The sequence below is a fragment of the Oryza glaberrima genome, chromosome 3, assembly GCF_000147395.1.
Source record: "Oryza glaberrima chromosome 3, OglaRS2, whole genome shotgun sequence".
Lineage (NCBI taxonomy): Eukaryota > Viridiplantae > Streptophyta > Magnoliopsida > Poales > Poaceae > Oryza > Oryza glaberrima.
Window position 1 is genome coordinate 31,737,864 of NC_068328.1, and position 21,907 is coordinate 31,759,770.

A 21,907-nucleotide genomic window follows, 5' to 3' on the forward strand; every position below is an offset into this window, starting at 1 on the left:
AGAGCGCGTAAGGAAGAGGAGATCGAGATGAGGAAAGAAAGGAGAGAGGATACGGAGGAAACCATGCCGTTCACTCTCAGGGCAGTCCCAACCCTCCACTTAGGATGGTGTCTATAGCATTAACTACATTGACATGTAGGACTTTTAGCTTATGTGGCACTATATTAATTAAGAGAGAGAGTGAAGAGAGGAAGAAACTGGGTCTCATGCAAGACACAGCTTCAACGCGAGAACCTATGCACTAGACACTATCAAGTTTTGCGTTGGGAGAGAATAGTGTCTTCATAATATATGAAGAATAAATATGATTAGTAGAGAAGAGAGATGATGTATTTATTACTAGCCCACTTTAAGAAACCATGGGTTGTAGAGTATAGTTTCTATTGTGATGTCTTATTGACATGGCACCATAGACACTGCTTATGGACACTATGGGTTGGGACTGCCCTCACAGCGTCGCCATTACGCCAAGTATAGTATTTTTTTATGCCATTCACGACTGCAACTTAATTTTACTGTTGTACACTTCTTCATACTTATGTAATATTTTTTTACTCCCATAATACCATTATATTCAATTAAATTAGCACAATTCTAAGCGCCGTTTCGTGAAAAAAAAAAGAAAAAAAAACGGAGCGCCGCATTCCTCAATTTTTCAACGACGTTTGTCAGTTTGCGACGACGCCGTTGGACCACCGGGATGACCGAGCAGAAGCATAGCTTGGGCGTCGCGTGGCCCGGAGCCCCCATCTCCCCCGACTGCTGTGACGTGGCCCAATGGCACCGTTCAAAAGCCTATCCGGCAGCATGGCCCATATATACCAGTATACCAACCACCACAAGAGAAGCCAAGGCCGCATTCCCTACTACGAGCCATACAGACAGTGCCGAAATCATGGAGGTTTAAGCAGCCATGGCCACCCAAATCTCGTCTCCAACAACACCGGGCTCTAACTTTGGCACTTTGCATCATTAATGTAGACCAGCTCTAGCGAAGGTGAGGTACTAACCACAGAAAAGAAAAAAAAAAACATGTACAATGTGGTGCATATATACCTATATTGAATATATGCCATCAGTTAACCGATAAAAAAACATTAGGTTGCCAGTTTCTGGCCTATGTTGCATTGTCATATGTTTGGGTGGCCATGCATGAATCAACCGGTGCATATTGTTGATCAGTATTGTGTGTTGAACTGATGGACTAATGGACTATAAGTCGCCATGCATTTCATCCATTCTTTTCCGCCACAAAAATGCGTGCAATCTGCAACTGCAAAATGCAGAGTGATATGAACGCAACAATGTGCGTATAAATGCATCGGCATCTTCCTAACTGCTTATATATAGGCATAGCCCTCCACAGTGCACACAGAGTATAGCAGTAACCAATTAATCAACCTAGCTTAATTACATAGACGAGCTAGCTTAGCACACATGGCGTCTTCAACCTCGAGCTCGCTCGCCGTGGCAACAATGGTGGCCGTCGTCCTCCTCCTGGGTGCCACCACCCAGGCGGCGCGCCTCCTCGACGAACTCGTCCCCGGCATTCCGATGCCGACGATCCCCGGTGTACCGGCGGTCGGCCCCACCATCCCGGCCATCCCGACGATCCCCGGCGTTCCGGCGGTCGGCCCCACCATCCCGACCATCCCCACCGTTCCGACGATCCCCGGCGTTCCGGCGGTCGGTCCCACCATCCCGGCCATCCCGACGATCCCCGGCGTGCCGGCGGTCGGCCCCACCATCCCGACCATCCCGACGATCCCCGGCGTGCCGGCGGTCGGTTCCATCATTCCGACCATCCCGACGATCCCCGGCGTGCCGGCGGTCGGCCCGACTATCCCGACCATCCCCGGCGTGCCGACGATCCCGACGGTGCCGGGAGTGCCGGAGCTGCCGGTAAATCCCGGAGGCGTGGTGCCGACGATCCCGAAGGTGCCATTGCCGCCGGTGAATCCCGGAGCCGTCGTGCCCGCCGTGCCAGCTCTGCCGGTGCCGCCGATCCCCGGAGCCGCGGGGGGTGTCGTGCCGACCCTGCCGGTGCCGCCGTTGCCCGCCGTGCCGGGAGTCCCGCTGCCGGAGGTGCCCGGCGTCCCTCTGCCGCCGGTGCCGTCCGTCGTCCCGCCCGTGCCTTAGGTCAACTCCGGCGAGCCCCGTGCCGTCGTTAATTAATTACTCCGGCCAGCTGACGTGTACGTGGCATTGACCGTGTGCGCCATGCATTGGCCGCCGGCGCCGGCAGCCATCTACAGATTAATTACGTACGTGTGTTAAGTAGTAAGTACTTCCTCCGTTTCACAATATAAATCATTCTAGCATTTTTCACATTCATATTGATGTTAAAGAATCTAGATAAATATATATGTGAAAAATGCTAAAATGACTTACATTGTGAAACAGAGGGAGTACAAATTAAGATGACTTGCATGTACGTTGTTACGTCAAGTTGGTATAGTATTTGTGTAATGAACGTGTGTGTGTGCAGACCAGGTGCAGTATATGTTTGTGGCGAGTGGCGACAAATGCGTCACTCTCTGTATACGTACGTGTGCAAAAGCTTAACGTGTTGCTTAAATTATACGTGTCATGTTAACAAATATATATTTCTATCACCGTTTTAATTGTGTATATCTTTGTTGGCAAATTACCACGCATGCAATCTTAGTAAAAGTGCCCCTTAACAATATTGTTTGGGATGACATATGCGCCACTTATTTCAAAATTTACATATAATCATGTGAGAAATGAAAGCCCATATATACTTGGATTTAGTGGCGGACGTAGCTATAGAAAAAAAGAATGTGTTTGATGCTCATTCTATAAGGATAATCGAACACAACATTTATATTATAATCACATAAAAAAGTATAATATAATCAATAAATTAAACAAACATGAATATTTAAGATGGTACCTAATCTTTGAGCCGTAAATAGTAAAAAACTACTCAAATCTTAAATAAAAAAATCGAAGGAAATAACCAACTGATCACTTGTTGCTCATCCGTCAATCAAATTCGAAGTTCCACTATACAATCCTACGATACCTTGGTTCTGAACTTATTACCAATGACACTTTTCCCATCAGGCATGGCATTCGGACTCAATAGCCTTTCTCGCCCTCAGCCAGCAGCAGTGATTCAGATTGTCCCTCCATCTCCATAGATTGCACCCATAGTTTCGCTCTTGTTAAAAGCTCCTCTTCAGAGACCATGCATGCGAGGAATGAATGAAGAAAGTGAAAAAAACAAGTCACAAACAAAGTCTCATGCGATTCGATTGGAACTTTATGGGCTGACCTTTGTCGATCGACCGAGCCTACCTAATGGGTAAATCTGCCCCTGCTTGGCCTGTGAAATATCCTGCACAATATGTTAAATCGAGGGATAAGTTATTTTCTGATGAGATTGTATGCTTGTATAAATTATTCTTGATCATATATTGATATATAGTATGCCATTAATTAGCTAACCAGTTGAAAATTTAGCTTATTGCTAGAATGCTCGTTTCTGGCCTATGTTGCATTGTCTCTTATGTTTGGATGGTCATGCATCATTAATTCCTGAGTATATATTGTTCAACTGATGGACTGTAATTCTTTCCACCACAAAATGCGTGCGATGATCTGCAACTGCAAAATGCAAGCGATGAAGCAACATGCGTAATGCATTGCATGCCCGGCCTCCCTCTTCTGCAAACTCCTTATATATAGCCCTCCAAACTCCACACAGCTAGTATACCAGTAACCAAATCAAACCCTAGCTAGCTAGCTAGCTAAGCTAGCACGCACCCATGGCGTCGTCTTCCACCTCGAGCTCGCTCGCCGTGGCAGCGATGGTGGCCGTCGTCCTCCTCCTCCTGGGTGCCACCGCCACGTCCACCCAGGCGGCGCGCCTCCTCGACGAAGAACTCCCCACCGCCGCCATCCCGGCGATCCCCGGCGTCCCCGGAGTGCCGGCGGTCGGCTCCGGGATCCCGGTGATCCCTGGCGTGCCCGGAGTGCCGGTGGTCGGCCCCGGGATCCCGTTCGTGCCGGTGATCCCCGGCGTGCCGGTGATCGTGCCGATCATCCCCGGCGTGCCGGTGATCGCCGGCATGACAACCCTGCCAGTGCCGCCATTTGTGCCGCCGATTGATCCCGGCGCCGGCGCCGGATTCCCCGGCGTGCCGCCGGCGTCGTCGACCACCGTGCAGGAAGACCCACAGCCGCCGATGCCGTCCGTCGTTCCACCCGTGCCATAGGTGTTAATCAACTCCGGCGAGCCACCATGCCGTCGTTAAGTTATACCGTTGCTCACGCCGCCGCGATGTGTGTACTCCGGCGGCTTAATATAACGTGCCTCCTTACTGTGTGTTAATTAAGTACTCCTCCTGTCTAAAAAAAATTAACTTCTCTATGAATTTATAGACGTAGTTAGAAGTTGATTTTTTCTTGGATGGTAAGAGTACATGTGTTACCGTGTGTTGTTACGTTAAGTTGGTAATTTGTGTACTGATGAATCGTGTGTGTATGATGTGCACTGTGCAGTGCAGACCAGGTACGTACGTGTGGGTCGCGTCACCCAATCTCTGAGTGCTCGCAAAATTTAACGTGCTTAATGCACGAATTAATTATACGTGGAATATTATAGGTTTTAATTTAATCTTGTGTAACCCACTATTTTATCACTGTTTGAACTTTGAACCATACGTGTCTATTTTTGTTGGGATATTAGTCTTGCTAAGGTGCATAGGAATGAAAATCATATTAGCCATGTTTTAGTTAGTAAAGGCCGAGTTGAGGAACTACTCATTTCTGGCCGGACAATAGCTGTACTGCTATCGCACAACTTTGTTTGTGTCGATGCTTTGATTGAATAAAGTGGTCCCTGTTTCCTCCAAAAAAAAAAAGAAAATCATGCGTGCTTATATGTGACTGTTAATTTTGGGGGCCTAGAGCATTCCGGGCAAACCGGCCTGAAATTTACGGCCCAAAACAAATGTTGGGCTTTGCCTATGCAGCAATTTTTCGGGCCAAAACAAACAACCATGCATATGCTGATTTTTTTAATTTTTTATTAAAATATTTACAAAACTAATTCCATGTTTCAAAAATTTACAACAGTAGTTGCCCACCACCCTCTGATCTCTGGGAGGGAGCGATTTTAATGACGTGGCAGACGGTCGTTGTCTCACAAGTAACGGCCAACAAGGGGGCATGCCATTTTGCAGGCGGCCCTCTTGCCATCCATAGAGAGAGGGTGGTTTAACACTGTGCAAGAGGTCGCCTACAAAAGGGCGGCGAGGGCGGCCTGGCTTTTTTTGCAGGCGGCCCCCTTCCCACCCTTAGGGAGGCGATTTAACATTGTGCGGGGTGCCGTCTCCAAAATGTGTTTCCAGGGCCCTCGTTGCCCTTTTACAAGCGGCCCCCCGCATAGTGTTAAACCGCCCTTCCTGAGGATGGCAAGGGGGCCGCCTGCAAAATGGCAGCCCCCAACAGCCGGCCGCTAGGCATGAGCCAACGGCCATCTGCCACAACACGAAAATCGCTATTTGGGAGGGTTATTTTTAAAAATCGTCCTCTCAAAGAGCGGCGGGTGACTAATTTTGTAAATTTTTGAAACACAAAATTAGTTTTGTAAATATTTTAATAAAAAAATTTTAAAAAAATTCTGCATATGCTTACGTCGTCGATAAAACTGACGAAAATACTCCTTTAGAAAAAGCTGACACGAACAAAACGGTTCAACAGATTGAAGCTGCACCTAAACAAAGAAATTTCGATCCACGGATGGTACGGAGTATGCACTAACAAATAATCAAAACAAAAACAACCTCGTCGACAATATATTTGGCCGATCGCTACAACTAAATCTCCTGCCTTGGCCACACAATTTCAGAATTTATCCTTTTGGGATCGATCGATGAACATCCTAGCAAGCAGCCAAGCATATATGAGTTCTGATTACCAAACATGGGCGATTAAAGAACAAATTTGTTGCAGGTGCAACGACACACCGTTCTGGCCAACCACCGATCTAACCGGATATATATTCACTTAATTAGCCTTATAAATTGCGCACAGATTGGCTCGTGTTCTTCGCACTCACTGCAAGAACAGATTAAGAAAACACACACACACACACACACAAGCTAGTCTTGCTGCAATGGCTTCTAGTGTGAGCTTCATGGCCATGGCCATGGCCATGGCGTTCGTTCTGCTCGCCGCCAGCAGCAGCAGAACGTGCTACGCCGCCCGCATGTTGGCCGACACGCCGGCGACGGCGGCGGCGGCGGCCGCGCCTCCCGCCGCCCTCCCTGTCCTCCCCGCCGTGCCGGCGCTGCCCACCACTCTGCCGCCCATGCCGGCCATCCCGGCCGTGCCACAGGCGACGCTGCCGCCGATGCCCGCTGTCCCGGCCATCCCGGCGGTGCCGAAGGTGTCGTTGCCACCGATGCCCGCCGTGCCGGCGGTGACGCTGCCGCCGATGCCGTCCATCCCGACCGTGAACGTGCCCATGCCGTTCCAGGCGCCGCCTCCATCGGCGTAGGCAGCGCGGCGAACTCGCCGTGTACGTCCACGGCGGCGGCGGCGGCGGTTGCCGGCGCCAGTAGGTAAACTGAGAGATTTTTCATGTGAAATTTCTCAATGTTTGTGTGAGTGTGTTGATTTAATTTCATACTTGAGTTTGAATTTTATGCATGTGATGACTCTGTTGCTGGTTAATTAGTGTACATTATATTTTGGGTACGCACGGTCTCAACGCATGTGTTGAGGTCGTGCCATTGTGTTTTACGTGTACGTGTACGTACGGTTTATGTATTTGTTTTTACTTTCATACTTTCAGAGATTATATATATGTTACTTTACTACATTTCATTTTTAAAGTTCACAATTGTACTTTCATGTTTGAACATTTTGGAACTTTGATGTAATCTCGTGGGCGGCAGCTACGCAGAGAATATGACATGGAAAAAAAAGTACTCCACTTTTCAGTTCCTGACGCAGGTCACATAATCCGGTGCAGCAAAATGCAGCGCTGCAGCCTTGACGGTCTAAGGAACTGAAACGACTAAAAAAAACAAATTTAACTAAAAAGCTTGCGGCGTTCATGTGTAGTTGGATTGTTTTTTTTTTCTCTCTGCGTAGTCGAATTTGAAGACCTGTTTGGTACAGCTTCAACTCCTAAATATTGCTCCAGGAGTTGAGTCTGGAGTGGAGTTGTGGAGCTGCCTTAACCCAGCTCCACAACTCTAGTACATTTTGTGAGAGAGCTCCACCCAACTCCACTCTCAGTTTTGGTGGAGCTGAAACTGTTTGGCCGAGCTCCCGCTCCAGGAGGGGTGGAGCTGGAGTTGAAGTCGTGCCAAACAGACCCTGAATTTAGTACCGGTAGTATAGTTTGAGAATTTGATGAAAATAGAGGCTTGCCTAAAAAAGTTCATGTGAAAATGAGAAATTTTAGAGGTGTTGATAGAGACATATCGGTATGTATATATGTTTATAGGGGTGAGTATGTCTCCGTGTATATTAACGTCTGCTTGTGTTACAAATTGCTTTTACTTCTAAAAAAATATTTCTAACTGTTAGAAGTACTTTCAGAAGACACTCTTTTTGTCTCTGAGAAAAGTTGGGCTGCCGCCGAAGGCCGTTTTCCATTTCCCGGCCCATTAACGAAAAGAAACTGATATTATAGCCCAACAACTGGATCGCATTGCTAGTTGGCCTTGGTCCCATTCTAAAAGAAAGGAAGATAATCTACCGGTTTGACTGCTTTAAACACATAAATTGGCATAAACTAATACTGTGAAAACGGTAATGGAAATTCCTGACTGCCTGAAGTTCATTTCTGTTTTTTATGGACCGAGCCATGTAGAAATGATTATACCGATAAAATTGAATAAAAATGATAAAAAAAATTGGAAATAGAAACGGAAACGATATTGATATTATGTGATTATGTCAACCGTTTCCAAAATCTACCCTGTTCTAACGGAAAATACCATTTTTATATTATAGTAATTATCATATCTACTCCAATATATATGATCCATTTCTTTATTTGACCCATAGTTTGAGCATCATCAACTCCTCAACCAAATCAGTATAAATTGAGTGTATGGTTAAATGGGAGATAAATTGTAATATGATTACTTAGTGTGACATTTGAATTTATTTCCAATATTATATAGTAAAACTAGAGCCAAATCTTAATAAAATAAAATTTGCAAGCAAAATTTTCTTTGGACCTTAGTGACCACATCCTATGGATGAGATGTTGCTGTCAGCAAAGAGCTTAAGCTATCTTAGTTCTTTGTCTTCACAAGAATGGGGACACCCTGCAGATCTTCTCTGAAGATGAGAAGGCACTGCCCTGTAATCTACATCTGAGCTCCCATTGGCTCAAACTCACCTGGCTCAAGATCACAACAGCACAGCCTGCATCCCAAGAAGAAAAAGAAAACTTCTTTTTTTTTCTCATCACAAGATCACAAAACTGCAGAAAGGAACAGGGAATGGAAAACGTCAGAATGGAATGATCCAGAGGAGCTAGACTAGTAGTAGTAGCTAGATAACCCCAAGCCGAGCTAGCAATAATCCAAATCCCACAGTTGCTTTCCTATGGCTTTGGATGTTGGGGGCACATTTCGTTTTCAGATTATGCCCAGATGCAAGTAGAGCACATGTCGTTTCAAATTATTCCGAAATATTACTGTCTTGAAAGAGATGCTAACTTCGCATTGCTCCAAAGGAATCGTATGCTCCTGTGTTTCGTTTCAGAAATAAAGAAATTTTGGTTTTTTGGCGCACCGTTTTCAGATTCTTTGAACTGGTATGATTGGAATGATTTTTGCAGCCGATTCCAAGGGAACAAAACTAACCACTTCTTGTCAAATTAAAACTTGCACTTAACCAATACAATCATGAGAGTGATGACATGTTTTTTTTGGGTGATTTCAGAAACAGAACCGTCAGGGTCATTGTTGGTGAGTTTGGTCTCATATGATGAAGTAAGCTGAATTGAAGAAGGGAGAATCATTTCTGGTCATTGCCCTGCCCCCCATAGAAAGAATTTTATGCGTATCTCCAATGCTAGTGGTGGGCAATACTTGGCATGGTATCCATCAAGGCATCAAGCACCATTGCTCATCAATTTTCATAAAAACATATTTATCAACTACATACTACCTTTCTAAAACAAACACTAAAAATATGCTTTGACTCTCAAAAAGGTTTCAAAGAACATTTTATCTAAGGATTGTTCCTATGCTTCACCGAAACTATATAGCTAGACAACATACAAAATTAGCTAAGGTGGAGCTGGTATACAAGGCCTGCGTAGAGGTCGGATTTAATCCATTGTCTTAAAAAAAGTATACAATGCCTTGTTATTAAAAATTAAAAAGACATGGGAGATCCTAATATATAATGTTTTGTAAATATTTCTTCAAGATTTGTTTATGGTTTAGTAAAACTCCTCGGGAAATTCCAACAATATTTTGGGAAGATACCTTGACTAAGAAAAAAAATCCCCAAAGAACAAAAAAACACTCTACCTCAGGCTGTCAAAAACATGCCAGGATGGGCAATGTGATGAATAGTCCTATTGAGGTCTCTTTCTGTAGAGAAACTGTCGAAACTAAATTTATGGCTTGGAGCAAACTCAGTTCAGAGTCATCAATTATATGTTTATCGCAACAGTGAGATGGGACCAACATCAGAAAGGAGAGAAGATTTCCTGTCCAATCTGTTTACATGGCATTGATGCACAACAATGTTCCCAAATAAACCAGACTCTATGGCATCAACAAATACCTCCAAAAATTACTTACTAGCATTTTTCCAATGCTTCCTGTGTAGGGGTCTGAATTTGACCAAAGATAACCAATGGAATCAACAGGCTGGTGCAGATAATTAGCTACCTGTTTAATAGATCATCTCGATCATTTTTTGCAAAGAATTAACTACCCCAGCTAGATCCACATCAGTCAAATTATAATCCAGTATGAATAAAGTATATTACTACGACATCAACATGCATATGATGCATTGATGCATACAGTGATACAGGCCTATAACATCAGTTACATACTCCTAGGCTGTGTTTAGTTTCTAAAATTGGGGAGAAGTTTGGAGAAAGTTGGTAGTTTGGAAAAAAAAGTTAAGAGTTTATGTAAGTAGAAAAGTTTTGGATATGATGGAAAGTTGGTAGTTTGGGGAAGTTTGGTGTGAACTTAAACAGGACCTAGATAGGAGAAGAAAGTACAGAAGCAGAAACCATTAGTTTACAGAGCCCTAAGCTTGCAGCAGCAGCAGCAGTAGAAGTAGCAGAGAAGTGGGAGAGCGATGTACCCATTCCTGCAAATCCAAGTTGGCAATTCCGAGGGCCGACATATATCCCACTCCAAGGAGATCCGACAACGATGCCCAACCCAAGCAGCTTGCTTGCATCTCCATCTCCTCATCGGAACTCCTCCTCCTCCTCCTCCTCCTCCATCTCCATTATTTCCACCCCGGCAACAATCCAACCGGACGCAGCCCACGGGCCTTGTTCCCTTCTCACCACCTCCAAGTACGCTTTGCGGGACACTCGCGGCAGCAAGAGTTCGTATACTCGCCTCTGCTGCTGCTGCACTGCCGCGCCTAAAGCTGAGCAAGAAGAGGAGACTTTGCAGCAAGAGTTGCTACTGTTTGGTTTGGTTCAGGTGAGAGAGGTCAACAATAGCTGTTGGCGTGGCTAGTTGCTTGTGCAGAAAAGGATTCTCTTTTGGTTTTGCCCTTTCTGAGAAGCTGATGATGATGTGGTGGTGGGCTATGGTTGTGCAGGTTGGGGAGCTACTAGAAGAAGGAGGAATAGCTAGGTTGGGTAGCTCAGCTTTGCTCTCCTTTTATTTTTTATTTTTTTTCTGTTTGTTCCAAGGTTTCTTGCATCACTTTGCGGCTTATCTTGTTGGTTTTCCTTCTATTTTAAGGTGTAAAGTTTGTCTCCTTGTCTTGGTTGTGCTTGCTGTTCTTGTTTGTTTCAACCAACTTGTGCAGTTATACTTGATGCTTAATGCTTCTTTTTTTTTCTTTTTCTATGTGGTTTATGCAGGTTGTGAATTTCTTGGGGGGACACAAGAATCGTGGGATGGATGGCAATGCGAGATCGGCGGCGAATCAGACGAAGCAAATCGTGTAGAGATTTCATCTGAAACCCAAGAACGGATTCGTCTTGTGTTGTTGCCGAATGGTAGTGACCTGACCTGACTCTGTGTGCATTTGCTCCAATGGCGATTTGCAGCACGGACAACGAGCTGGTGGAGCTGCTATGGCACAACGGCAGCGTCGTGGCGCAGCCGCAGGCGGCGCAGGCGAGGGTCGTCTCCTCCTCCGGCCGCGGCCAGAGCGCCAGCGTGCTCACCGGCGACGACACGGAGACCGCCGCGTGGTTCCCGGACACCCTCGACGACGCGCTGGAGAAGGATCTCTACACGCAGCTCTGGCGCAGCGTCACCGGCGACGCGTTCCCGGCGGCCGCGGCGGCGGGGCCGAGCTCTCACCACGCTCCGCCGCCGGACTTGCCGCCCCCGGCGGCGAGGCCGCCGATGAGGAGCGGCATCGGGTCGAGCTGGACCGGCGACATCTGTTCGGCCTTCTGCGGCAGCAACCACATCCCGGAGACGGCGGCGCAGCGCTGCCGGGACGCCGGCGCGGCATTGCCGCCGGAGCGGCCGCGCCGGTCGAGCACCCACGACGGCGCCGGCACGTCGTCGTCGGGCGGCTCCGGCAGCAACTTCGGCGCTTCCGGCTTGCCCAGCGAGAGCGCCAGTGCCCACAAGAGGAAAGGCAGAGAAGATTCAGACAGTCGCAGTGAGGTGATCTTTTTTTTTCGTTGGCTGTAACCTGCAACTTGCTATGCTTGAGATGAATTCTTGAATGAAACTGATGAGAAATTTCAGGATGCTGAATGCGAGGCAACCGAAGAGACCAAATCGTCGTCGCGGCGATATGGATCAAAGAGGAGAACTCGTGCAGCTGAAGTTCATAACCTGTCAGAGAGGGTGAGATCATCAAATACAGCTACTGATCTTAAGAGATAAATTTTTAGTAGTCATCCTAAAAGATGATACTGATGTAGAGAAGAAGGGATCGGATCAACGAGAAGATGCGCGCATTGCAAGAACTCATACCTCATTGCAACAAGGTAAGAAACATTATTATATATGCATCTTTTTTCTGATCAGGTGCAAGTCCATGGACTGATACAGCTATGTTGGTGAGTGGTGGCATATCTGATCTATCCTTTGTTGATATGATTCTCTTTTTTATTCAAACCTTTTGGGTTTACTTTACTAACTGCAGTTATATATATATTTTTTCAATTAGACCGACAAGGCATCTATATTAGATGAAGCAATCGAGTATCTGAAGTCACTCCAAATGCAAGTTCAGGTTTGAACTACTGTTTCTTGTATCTGAACTTACATGGTCCTACATGAGGCCAATTACTAGCACAGATTGAGATTGTCGAATCTGTGCCTCAGATCATGTGGATGACTACTGGGATGGCACCAATGATGTTCCCTGGTGCTCACCAGTTCATGCCACCAATGGCCGTGGGCATGAATTCTGCGTGCATGCCTGCGGCACAAGGCCTAAGTCACATGTCAAGATTGCCATACATGAACCATTCTATGCCAAATCACATCCCTCTAAATTCATCTCCAGCTATGAACCCAATGAATGTTGCAAACCAGATGCAGAACATTCAACTGAGAGAGGCAAGCAATCCCTTCCTTCACCCAGATGGCTGGCAAACAGTGCCACCACAGGTACAAAAATACCATACTGACAAAGGGAATTTTCAGGCCTCTTTGATTGTTCACCTAGATTAGGCATTGGTCATTTGCAGGTATCAGGACCATATGCTTCTGGGCCTCAAGTAGCACAGCAAAACCAGATACCGAAAGCGTCAGCTAGCACTGTTCTGCCAAATTCTGGGGCTGAACAACCACCAACCTCTGATGGAATTTAGAATGACCAGAAACATGTAAGCACTTGCACCAATCAGTACATCTGCCTATTTACTTCAAATGATGTTGAGATAACTAGAGCTGCGTATCGCTACTTGTATGTATTACTATTGTTTTCAGCCAATATATCTGTATTGAACACGATCGGCAATTTGTGCCGTCACTTTTTGTCAGCTTAAGCTTTCAGAGCAACTAGGTAACATGAGGACCTATGGACTTACCCATATCATCTGTAGTCTGTTTGTTGAGCTCGAAATGCATGACTAGATGCATAGAATATGAAGCCATCATCGTCCAGCTTAAACTTTCACAGTAACCTGTAAGTTCATGCAAGCTAACCAGTTGTTTTCATCTGACCTGTCATATGATGGACTAGTTGGTGGCTCCAATCTTTTTGGTTTTTGACATCTTCTAGCACTGTCCATGAAAATTAACGGTTGTATGTCTATTTCAGCGTCACGCTGTTGCATCGAATAGACCACATGATAGCAAAGAGTTGCTGGTGGATAACTTCAGAACTATTATTTATGATCTTCATTTTCTTGATATTACAGGATAAGGAATTCAATGTAGGCTTTGCACAAAGGGTCGTCTTTCTGGAGATAGCTGAAAATATTGACATGATGAACAGATTGCATCCATATTGCTGTTATGTATCTCAATCAGTATCTGTCTGACATAAATGCTACAAGTGTCTGTAAATGCACATAGCATTTCCCCCCTTCCCTAAGATGCTAATTCCCAGTGTATGTACTAATAATCCTTATAATATGAAGTGCCAGTGGCAATCTTTGCCCTTCTTTATCATCCTCTCTAAATTCTTAGAAATGTCTTTCCTTTTCTGGGAGGAAAGAGGAAATGTTGAAATACTTGTTAAATGACAACCATGCAAGCAACAGGAAGGCACAAAAGAAGCCAGGTCCTACATGAACTCATTGGATAACAAACTGACACTGTTCCTGTTCTTTAAATCCAAAGTACAGCTCAATCAGAGCTCGTCTTTTCGGCCAGTGCTACTGCTGGTGGGCAACCAGCATATGATACATATCTTATCTATGCTTTAGCCTAACACGACTTTCTGTTTGTGGAAAGATTTGGTGAACACTGATTGTCTGAATGTGTCTGACTGTTGCACAAACGAGCCGACACACTTATTGCCAAAATCTTCAGCATTCTGGTTCTTTGTGACTCATGCAGCAGCAGCAGGAACAACAACTGGGAGAGCCTGAGGATTATGTCTGGGAACCCTACCACCATTGCAAATTGCCATCATCCCAGCAGAAACCTGAAGGTATACAGGAGTTGCCAATTCTCTTTTTTGCCTGATGTTACAGCACTCAAGTGCAGGTTATTACATGGTCCTACCTGCACATGCTATGGGGGGTCCCTGCACATTGCAACTGGTTCATAGGATCATATCTACTATCTCCTGAGCTTTTTTTTTCCTGTCTACCACAATGGGATCCCCTGGCACTCCTTGCTCCACGCCTCGCCGCTGTTGCTTTCGCCTTTCCGTTATTCTTCGGGATTGAACAGATTGTCGCCTGCGTCATTGCAGCGTAAGACGAGGAGGAGGAGGATGATGCAGCCGGGGGCACTTGCTGAGCCTGGACAGTGATGTCCATGTAAATGCAACCTCTGGCTTGTATTGCCGGAACATGTACAGTAGAGGTGGTGTAAAACACTTTGCTGTGGCGTTTTACTGCTGTAGTTACTTCTTTTCACCTAGTTGGCAAAGCCAATATATGGCCAGCTTATGGAAGTCCTATTTCGCAATCAGCTGCGAGATAAACAGTTTGCGATCACTGCTTTGAGCCGTTGGATCAACCGTACATTGACTTCGAAGTGGAAGGGGGGAAACAACTCAGGCTCAGTTTAAAATAGTTTAAAATAGATTATTGAACGGATTGTTGCTGTAGATTATCTACTTTATTATAGGGATAATTAATCATTTTGATATAACAGATAACTTAAAACAAGTGGTTAAGCAATCTTGTAGATTTTTTTTTTTGATAAAACATATTTTTCAAAGCATGGTGCAAATAATCCGGTGAATAGTCTGAAAGGAATTAAGTGTGCCGTGTAATATGCGCTCCCAAAAGGCCATATTGCCGTAAGCTTCCCTTAAGAACATTGATGTTTTGTTCCATAATAACATGAATATCTCCTACATCATTTTAGATGAAAAAAGTAGACTCGTTGATGTTCATGTCAGCATCTTGTGTTTATTAGGGTTCTACTTCAGTCACCATCTACGAGCACTAGAATCTGGGATCGTATCCTGTTTCACATTTATAGGTGGAGATTTGGAGTTCATGTCCAAGTTGGTTGCATCTATTATCTCTTGTTGACCCAGTCCTCTCAAGTTGTGTTAGTACTGTTGTTCCATGCTAATAGTGCAGACTGCAGAGCAAGAGAACTGATTGATATTTCTTTTGTTGTGATAAATATAGGGCTAACTGCTTGCTGAATTATATGAGCTTGGGGATCTATATACAATTCTTATTTTCTACTACCTCTATTCCATAATGTAAGGTATGGTCAAACTCGGCACGGTATACAAAACTATTTTTTGACTTATAATTTCTCATATACTATAAAATTTGTAGCAACAAAATTATAACCATATCAAAGTATATTGAAATATCAATCCAATAATATTATTTTCAACAAATAAAATTTAATTTATATTATACTAATCGTTAGTGAGATATTTAGAAAGTTAAATCTTGAAATATGTGTGTGCTTTACATTATGGAATGGAGGGAGTACTTCTATAAAAAAATGCAATTATGATTTCTAAATAAAACTAGAAATAGAGTCAGATTTCATATACAACTCTTGAAATAGAAAATAGAATTGGATGTCATATACAACTTTTAGTTTCTTTTCTGTTACCTGTAGTTTGTATACACCATACTTTTAAAAGTGGAATTAGATATACATCTCTTAACTTCTCGTTTTATAGATACCACCAACTACACCGCTATATTTTAAACCCATTATGACAATGGTCATTTTTTTTTCTAAAATTAATGTGAGAATTTCTAAGCAAACTTGGTGACTCTTATTTGAGTTACCTTAATAATAAATCCAACGATCAACGTTAATTTTAGTTATTTATATTTTATTTTTTTCCTTGGATAGAGAACACATTATTTATTTGATTGAGAAAATATGGAAGAACTATAAACTCGTAGATGTCAAAGGACACAGTAGGAACAACAATATAGATGTCACGATCAGCGTTCATTTTAATTCCTTTTTCTTTGGATAACGATTAACGAACACGTTATTTATTTGATAGAGAAAATATGGATGAACACAGTATTTGATAGAAAAAAAATTGGCTTCGCCCGGACTCGAACCGGAGACCTTCAGTGTGTTAGACTGACGTGATAACCAACTACACCACAAAACCAAGCTGCTGGTAAATCCAAATTACTTTAAATAAATTATCCCTATGGGCCAGTACAACACATGCTTTAGATGGAATAAAATAGATTAGCTCGACTTAACTACTCTATTTCTTATTTAGTTTTATCATTGCAAATGTACACTATTACTTGAAGGTTTAATTAATTAAATCCATGCAATTGTAAATTTATGGTTTTTAAAATCTACCACTATATTCATGTAATTGGAACCATATCACCATGACAAGCCTAAAATCGAATCCATATCACACTATTAGCTTGAGACCTGTGTTAAATATTTTTTCTACCATACTTTTTATGGAACAGAATGCCCTTCTGTCTCCCTGTTTTAACGAATTTTTTAGAGACAATACTATTTTAATAGAAAATTATAAAAATAGGGGTCAGATGGTTTAAATCACAACTTTGGTGCCCTGTCAAACAACCAAAATTTGACAAGGCACATATCAAACAGCCGCCTATTGAAATGTGATTGTTCGTCAGGGTAGAAGAAATACAAGTGTAAACAGAATATTTCAGGTAGTAAGAATATGCCATTTGACCTCCATCAATTTTTAAATATGTTATTTTTAGTAATAATATAAATAGCTACATCAGTTATGGGGTGCATGGCTGTAATGACATGTTCGAGAAGTATCAGATGTCAACGTATAAATTCAAACTTGTGAGTCAGAAAGTACATAAAGACGCAGTTTTCATCAAAGTGTAAGTTCAAACTTGTGAACGACAAAGTAAAAATGGAAAAAATTAAAAAGATTTGGCTTTGCCCGGACTCGAACCGGAGACCTTCAGTGTGTTAGATTGACGTGATAACCAACTACACCACGAAACCAAGTTGCAGCCAAGCCCAAATTAACTGTAATAAACGGATCATTTTGTGCCTATGAGTATGACAGTGCAACACATGATTTGGATATATATAATAAAATAAGATCAGCTGGAGTTAATTACTCTGTTGACTGTTGCTTATTTAGTTTTATAGTTTTAGATAACCCACTAAATTTAGGTGGACATGGGTTTAATTAAAATTATGCCATTATAATTTTTACGGTTTTAAAATCTACCACTGCTATTCATGTACTTGAAATTATGCCATGACAACAATGCTAAAATTGGATCATGTCACAGTACACGCTTGAAATACATTTTGAATCTCCTTTTTCTACCGTATTTTGTTATGGAACATAATGCCCTTGTCTTCCTGCTTTTAATAGCCTGTGGGTAGTCATATGGATGGCGCCGGTAGTGAGGAATGAGAAGAAAGTGAGGAGTTCATCCTGCTCAAGCCCAAGTGCCGACCTCTTATTGTCCTTCTCTAAGGGTTTGTTCGTTTTGGAGGAAATAATAATTTAAGGATTTGGACTTTTAGGGATTAATGTCTGTGAGTGTCATTTGTTTTGTAGGGTTAGAAGTAGAGGAAAACCAAAGGAAAATTTTCTTTCCTACATGTGAAAATAACTCGGGAAAAAAAGTTGAAATATGACATCAACCATGAGACAAAACGAAATGAGGTTCATTACCATGAGACATGGTAAAAGTGGATTTTTTTTAACCGAGCGTTACGCATAAAATCTGAGTATTATGAAATAAAATATTTCTGAAAGCAATTTAAAAATAAAATTGAAACGACCATTACGCCAAAAAAAAACTGAGTATTATGAAAAATTTTTCTGAAACGAATTTAAAAAAATTGGCTTCGCCCGGACTCGAACCGGAGACCTTCAGTGTGTTAGACTGACGTGATAACCAACTACACCACGAAACCATGATGTTCGCGATTTTACCGTAAGACTTAATTACGTTTGAACTCCATATATAACAAATTCCCCATTTGAACGAAATTTACATATAAACATAAGACCAATTTTGCATGTTTATAAGACTATATAAATCCTCCGAAGAGAAAGAAATTAAGGATCTGTTGATAGAAAAATGAAACGAAATTAGGATGTGGCCTCTCTTGGATGGGTCGGCCAGGCCGAAGAAACACGCCAAGCTCTCTGCATTGTACAAGTGATTCTTGCCTCTCCTCTGCTTCCTCTTCCACCTTCCCGACGCATTTCGGCCTTGCAGAAAAGTATATGATACTACAACTGTTATTTCTGATGTTTCCCATCTGAATATTTCAGATGGGCTCAAAATACGTGTACGGATCCTAATTTCCTGTCATTTGTTCAAAGATTCTAGAGATAGCAAAAAAAAAAAAAGAAGAAAAGACAGCTTAACCTTTTTCAAGAAAAATGTTTTTAGCAGGAGCTTCATTCATTCGAGACGATACAACAAGGTTAAGCTGTAATACAAACTTTTACTTATGAAATCATACACATCTGTAGTACCTGAACCAGAATACCAAAGAATCTGTGCCCTCGCAAAAAAAGGAAAAAAAGAAGAAGAAAAAAACACCTGCGAATGGCGTCCTAATCCAAACTTATGAGCGTCCGTGCATGTGCATGGGCATGGCGGGGTGATGCCGACTACCTGTTCACAGTGATGCATCCCTCAGAGAGCTTTCATTTTTCATCTTTCTGCAGGGACGGAGGGAATTGCTTCGATGGCCCTCTATAACACAACACTCTGATCACTGATCAGTACAGAATGGACTAACATTCCACAAAACTGACAAAAAAAATCATTCTGATTCACCATCACTGCCAGTGCCAAATCCCAGTACAGAAGCAGAATCATAGTCTTTTTTCTTTTTTTCTTTTTGTGAGAACTAAGCAGAATAATAGTCACGATCTGCTTTCTTGGATAGAGTAACTTGTTTGCTGCCTTGCTGAGTGCTCACAGGCATAAGCATAACTGACACATGGATCAGTTGTTAGTGACCAGCAAACACTGTGCAAAATCTTGCAACAGGAACATAGAGATAGAACTGCTGCGCAGCACATCACCTGCAATTAGAAGAAACTGGGTCTGAGATTAACCATGCCTACACGTTATGAACTTATGATGTACACCTAACAATAAAATTCATTGGTTTCCCTGATCCTTGTGGGAAAAAAGGGGTACATATGCTATGGCATGGAATTACAGGTGATATGATCATAAAAGGAGATAAAAAAAATTGATAACAGATATTACCTAACCAATTTCTGGTTCTTGGAAGAAAATGATCACCAACGCGGTTTTCATAAAAAATATCCAGCCACCTGTACTTGGTGAATACTGAGAACTGAGAGCACTGGTTGCTCCTTTTCTGATTCCAGATAACTCCTGACTCGTTCTTCTGAATTGCCTGTGCAATTTCTCTCCACTTGCTGCTCCCTCTAGTAACATTCTGACCCTTTGTGTCCAAAAGAAATATCACTATCACCCTTTCTGAAATAAGCTGCGGCCTGACCTCATAATAGTGTCAAATACTCCATCATGTTACAACTTACGACAGCACAACATTGAAAACTTTGTTTCAAGCATAATTGTGCTCCATCAACCCCATCCATGGGCCAACATCGTGAACAATCCCCTGAGAATTCAAATAAGAAATCAACCTTGTGACAGGTTGAAGACTAGCAGAAGTGGAAAGAGAGGCCATGAGCTCATTGATTATATTCTGGAAACTTGAGCTGAAGTTACTCCTGATCGATTTTATGTGCTCAATGGCCAAATCTACTTCCCCAACATCTATTAGACACTTCAACAAAATGACGTGTGAATTCACACTCTCAACATTAGATGGAATACAAGATAAAACACTCAGTGCTCCTTTGAAATTACCTGAAATATATCATGGATGATATTTTAAAGGAGATATTTAACAATTAAAACATCACTAATATTATTGAAGAATCATACCTTGTTTACAGAGTGCAAGGATAAACACAGTTAATACTGAACTAGCCACTTCAGTATCCTGCACCACACATTTGGTAAAGATCTCCACAGCCTGTTCATATTTCTTTTCTTGGCACAGCATATTGATGACTGAAGTGTATGTTGTGACATCAGGGGACACTCCTTTCTGGAACATGCGATCAAACAGTTGTTGGGCTTGTTCACTTTCATTGATTTCTGCAAATTTTGTTATGAGTATATTGTAAGTCTGCAGATTTGGACTACAGCCACTGGTAAACATTTCATCCCACAGCTTCTTGGCTGGCCTAAGGAGGTTTTTTCTGCAGAGTGACTCCATGAGAGAATTGTATGATGAAATGTCAGGCTCAAGTCTCTTTCTTTTCACCTCCTTTAGTACATCATATGCCTCTCGCACCTTCCCCGCCTTGCCTAAGAATGATACTACCAAATGGTAATCCCTCACATCTGTACAATACCCCTTATCTAAGAGCACCCTAAAAAATTCCCACATATCATCGCCCTTCCCATTCGTGCAGAGGCTTTCGCAAAGGTGTATAAGCATATCGCTGCTTGGAAATCTCTCCTTCCCTATCATGAACTTGCAGAACATAACAGCAGCATCGACATCAATCTCAGACACTGAACAAATCAGTGCATTCAACACGTCATCATTGATAGGGAAATCCCCTAAAACAATTGCCTCTGCTATTTCCTTTGCCTCGCCAATCTGCCTGCTGGACAACAATGCAAACATAAACTCCCTGTAGTCCTCCTTCCTAGGCGCAACCCCGAGCTTCCTCTTCTGCTTCAAGATCCTACCTTCCTCTTCTGTCCTCCCTGCTTCCCTAAACGCCTCTGATACAACTCTATAAGCTACAAAATCTGGCTTCCACCCTTGAAACCTCATATCCTCCAAAGCTTGCCAAGCATCCTCAATCCTCCCCTCCCGACACAAACCATCAGCAACCATTACTGCAACAACTGACCTATCAACTCGGTCCCCTTGATGGCGCACTGCCTGCACCAACCGCAGAACCTCGGCCAATCCATGCCTCCTCCCCACATTTTTGACGAACACCCCGAAACCAACCGTGTCAAGCTCGACGGCCCTCCCGATCATTCTGTCGAACACCTTGCGCGCGGAAACGAGTGACCCGGACGACGCGAGCGCCGCGAGCAGCGAGTTGCAGAGCGGCGCGGGGAGGGCGGCGGAGTCGGGGACGAGGCCGAAGTGCGCGAGGGCGTCGGGAAGGCGGCCATGTCGGAGCAGCGCGGAGGCAGCGAGGACGCGGGTTGCCGGGAGGAGCGGGAGCCCCGCGGCGCGGGCGCGGGAGAGCGCGGCGAGGATGGAGCGGAGGGTGGCCGGGTGGGCGGCGCGGGAAGGCGCCGCGAGCGACGCGAGGTGCGCGTGGAAGGCCTGCGGTGTAGAGGTGGGCGCGGCGGCGTGGGGAGACGGCGGCGGCTGGCCGGAGATACCGCGCGCGGCGGCGAGTCGCGGCGGGAGGAGGAGGAAGCGCGAGGTCGCTGGCGGTGGGGCCATGGTGTCAGCGAGAGAGAAGGGGGCCCGCAATGCCCACCAAGTAGTCCTCAAGCGGAAACACAGAATACGCCAACCCTACAAGAAGGCGTAAAAGTAAATTACGTAAATGATACATCGCTTGTGTTTTCTGGGTCGCG

At 43.8% G+C, this 21,907-nt stretch overlaps 4 protein-coding genes and 3 non-coding genes across 9 annotated transcripts; 3 read left to right on the forward strand and 4 right to left on the reverse strand.

The window, feature by feature from the left end:
* The first annotated feature begins 1,282 nt into the window (after nt 1-1,282).
* Nucleotides 1,283-2,602, forward strand: LOC127765169 (protein app1-like). Its single transcript, XM_052290014.1, has one exon. It carries the CDS (start codon nt 1,438-1,440, stop codon nt 2,137-2,139), a length of 702 nt encoding a protein of 233 aa, XP_052145974.1. The 5' UTR covers nt 1,283-1,437; the 3' UTR covers nt 2,140-2,602.
* A 3,455-nt stretch (nt 2,603-6,057) lies between these two features.
* Nucleotides 6,058-6,869, forward strand: LOC127765170 (vegetative cell wall protein gp1-like). Its single transcript, XM_052290015.1, has one exon. The coding sequence runs from the start codon at nt 6,149-6,151 to the stop codon at nt 6,530-6,532; it is 384 nt and encodes a 127-aa protein (XP_052145975.1). The 5' UTR covers nt 6,058-6,148; the 3' UTR covers nt 6,533-6,869.
* Nucleotides 6,870-10,240: 3,371 nt separating this feature from the next.
* LOC127768461 (transcription factor PHYTOCHROME INTERACTING FACTOR-LIKE 13) lies at nt 10,241-13,805 on the forward strand. Of its 3 annotated transcripts, none has more exons than XR_008016584.1 (10): nt 10,241-10,688; nt 11,078-11,160; nt 11,267-11,840; nt 11,925-12,026; nt 12,104-12,169; nt 12,352-12,417; nt 12,510-12,797; nt 12,878-13,015; nt 13,173-13,317; nt 13,553-13,805. XR_008016584.1 is itself a non-coding variant. In XM_052294042.1 (10 exons), the coding sequence occupies exons 3-9, from the start codon at nt 11,114-11,116 to the stop codon at nt 12,998-13,000; spliced, it is 1,266 nt and encodes a 421-aa protein (XP_052150002.1). In that variant the 5' UTR covers nt 10,575-10,688; nt 10,810-10,844; nt 11,078-11,113; the 3' UTR covers nt 13,001-13,015; nt 13,553-13,805. The 3 variants fall into 3 exon arrangements, 2 of the variants coding, with proteins under 2 accessions (XP_052150001.1, XP_052150002.1); XM_052294042.1 differs by lacking the exon at nt 13,173-13,317 and adding an exon at nt 10,810-10,844 and having other exon boundaries at nt 10,575-10,688; XM_052294041.1 differs by lacking the exon at nt 13,173-13,317 and having other exon boundaries at nt 10,245-10,688.
* Nucleotides 13,806-16,345: 2,540 nt separating this feature from the next.
* On the reverse strand, nt 16,346-16,419 carry TRNAV-AAC (transfer RNA valine (anticodon AAC)). Its single transcript has one exon. It is a non-coding gene; the product is annotated as a tRNA-Val (tRNA).
* A 774-nt stretch (nt 16,420-17,193) lies between these two features.
* Nucleotides 17,194-17,267, reverse strand: TRNAV-AAC (transfer RNA valine (anticodon AAC)). Its single transcript has one exon. It is a non-coding gene; the product is annotated as a tRNA-Val (tRNA).
* An 859-nt stretch (nt 17,268-18,126) lies between these two features.
* Nucleotides 18,127-18,200, reverse strand: TRNAV-AAC (transfer RNA valine (anticodon AAC)). The gene has a single exon. It is a non-coding gene; the product is annotated as a tRNA-Val (tRNA).
* A 481-nt stretch (nt 18,201-18,681) lies between these two features.
* On the reverse strand, nt 18,682-21,786 carry LOC127767458 (pentatricopeptide repeat-containing protein At5g14080-like). The gene is made up of 3 exons (XM_052292806.1): nt 20,231-21,786; nt 19,520-20,152; nt 18,682-19,329 (listed from the first exon to the last, which is right to left on the reverse strand). Exons 1-2 carry the CDS (start codon nt 21,768-21,770, stop codon nt 19,845-19,847), a joined length of 1,848 nt encoding a protein of 615 aa, XP_052148766.1. The 5' UTR covers nt 21,771-21,786; the 3' UTR covers nt 18,682-19,329; nt 19,520-19,844.
* Nucleotides 21,787-21,907: the final 121 nt, after the last annotated feature.

What these genes read in the sequence shown, in the direction of transcription:
- LOC127765169 (XM_052290014.1), top strand. Translation starts at nt 1,438, where the DNA reads ATGGCGTCTTCAACCTCGAGCTCGCTCGCCGTGGCAACAATGGTGGCC.
- LOC127765170 (XM_052290015.1), top strand. Translation starts at nt 6,149, where the DNA reads ATGGCTTCTAGTGTGAGCTTCATGGCCATGGCCATGGCCATGGCGTTC.
- LOC127768461 (XM_052294041.1), top strand. Translation starts at nt 10,407, where the DNA reads ATGCCCAACCCAAGCAGCTTGCTTGCATCTCCATCTCCTCATCGGAAC. An exon ending in TCATACCTCATTGCAACAAG is followed by an intron (nt 12,170 to 12,351) that starts GTAAGAAACATT and finishes TTTTTCAATTAG; the next exon opens with ACCGACAAGGCATCTATATT. An exon ending in CACTCCAAATGCAAGTTCAG is followed by an intron (nt 12,418 to 12,509) that starts GTTTGAACTACT and finishes TCTGTGCCTCAG; the next exon opens with ATCATGTGGATGACTACTGG.
- LOC127767458 (XM_052292806.1), bottom strand. Translation starts at nt 21,770, where the DNA reads ATGGCCCCACCGCCAGCGACCTCGCGCTTCCTCCTCCTCCCGCCGCGA. An exon ending in CCTTGCACTCTGTAAACAAG is followed by an intron (nt 20,153 to 20,230) that starts GTATGATTCTTC and finishes GATATATTTCAG; the next exon opens with GTAATTTCAAAGGAGCACTG.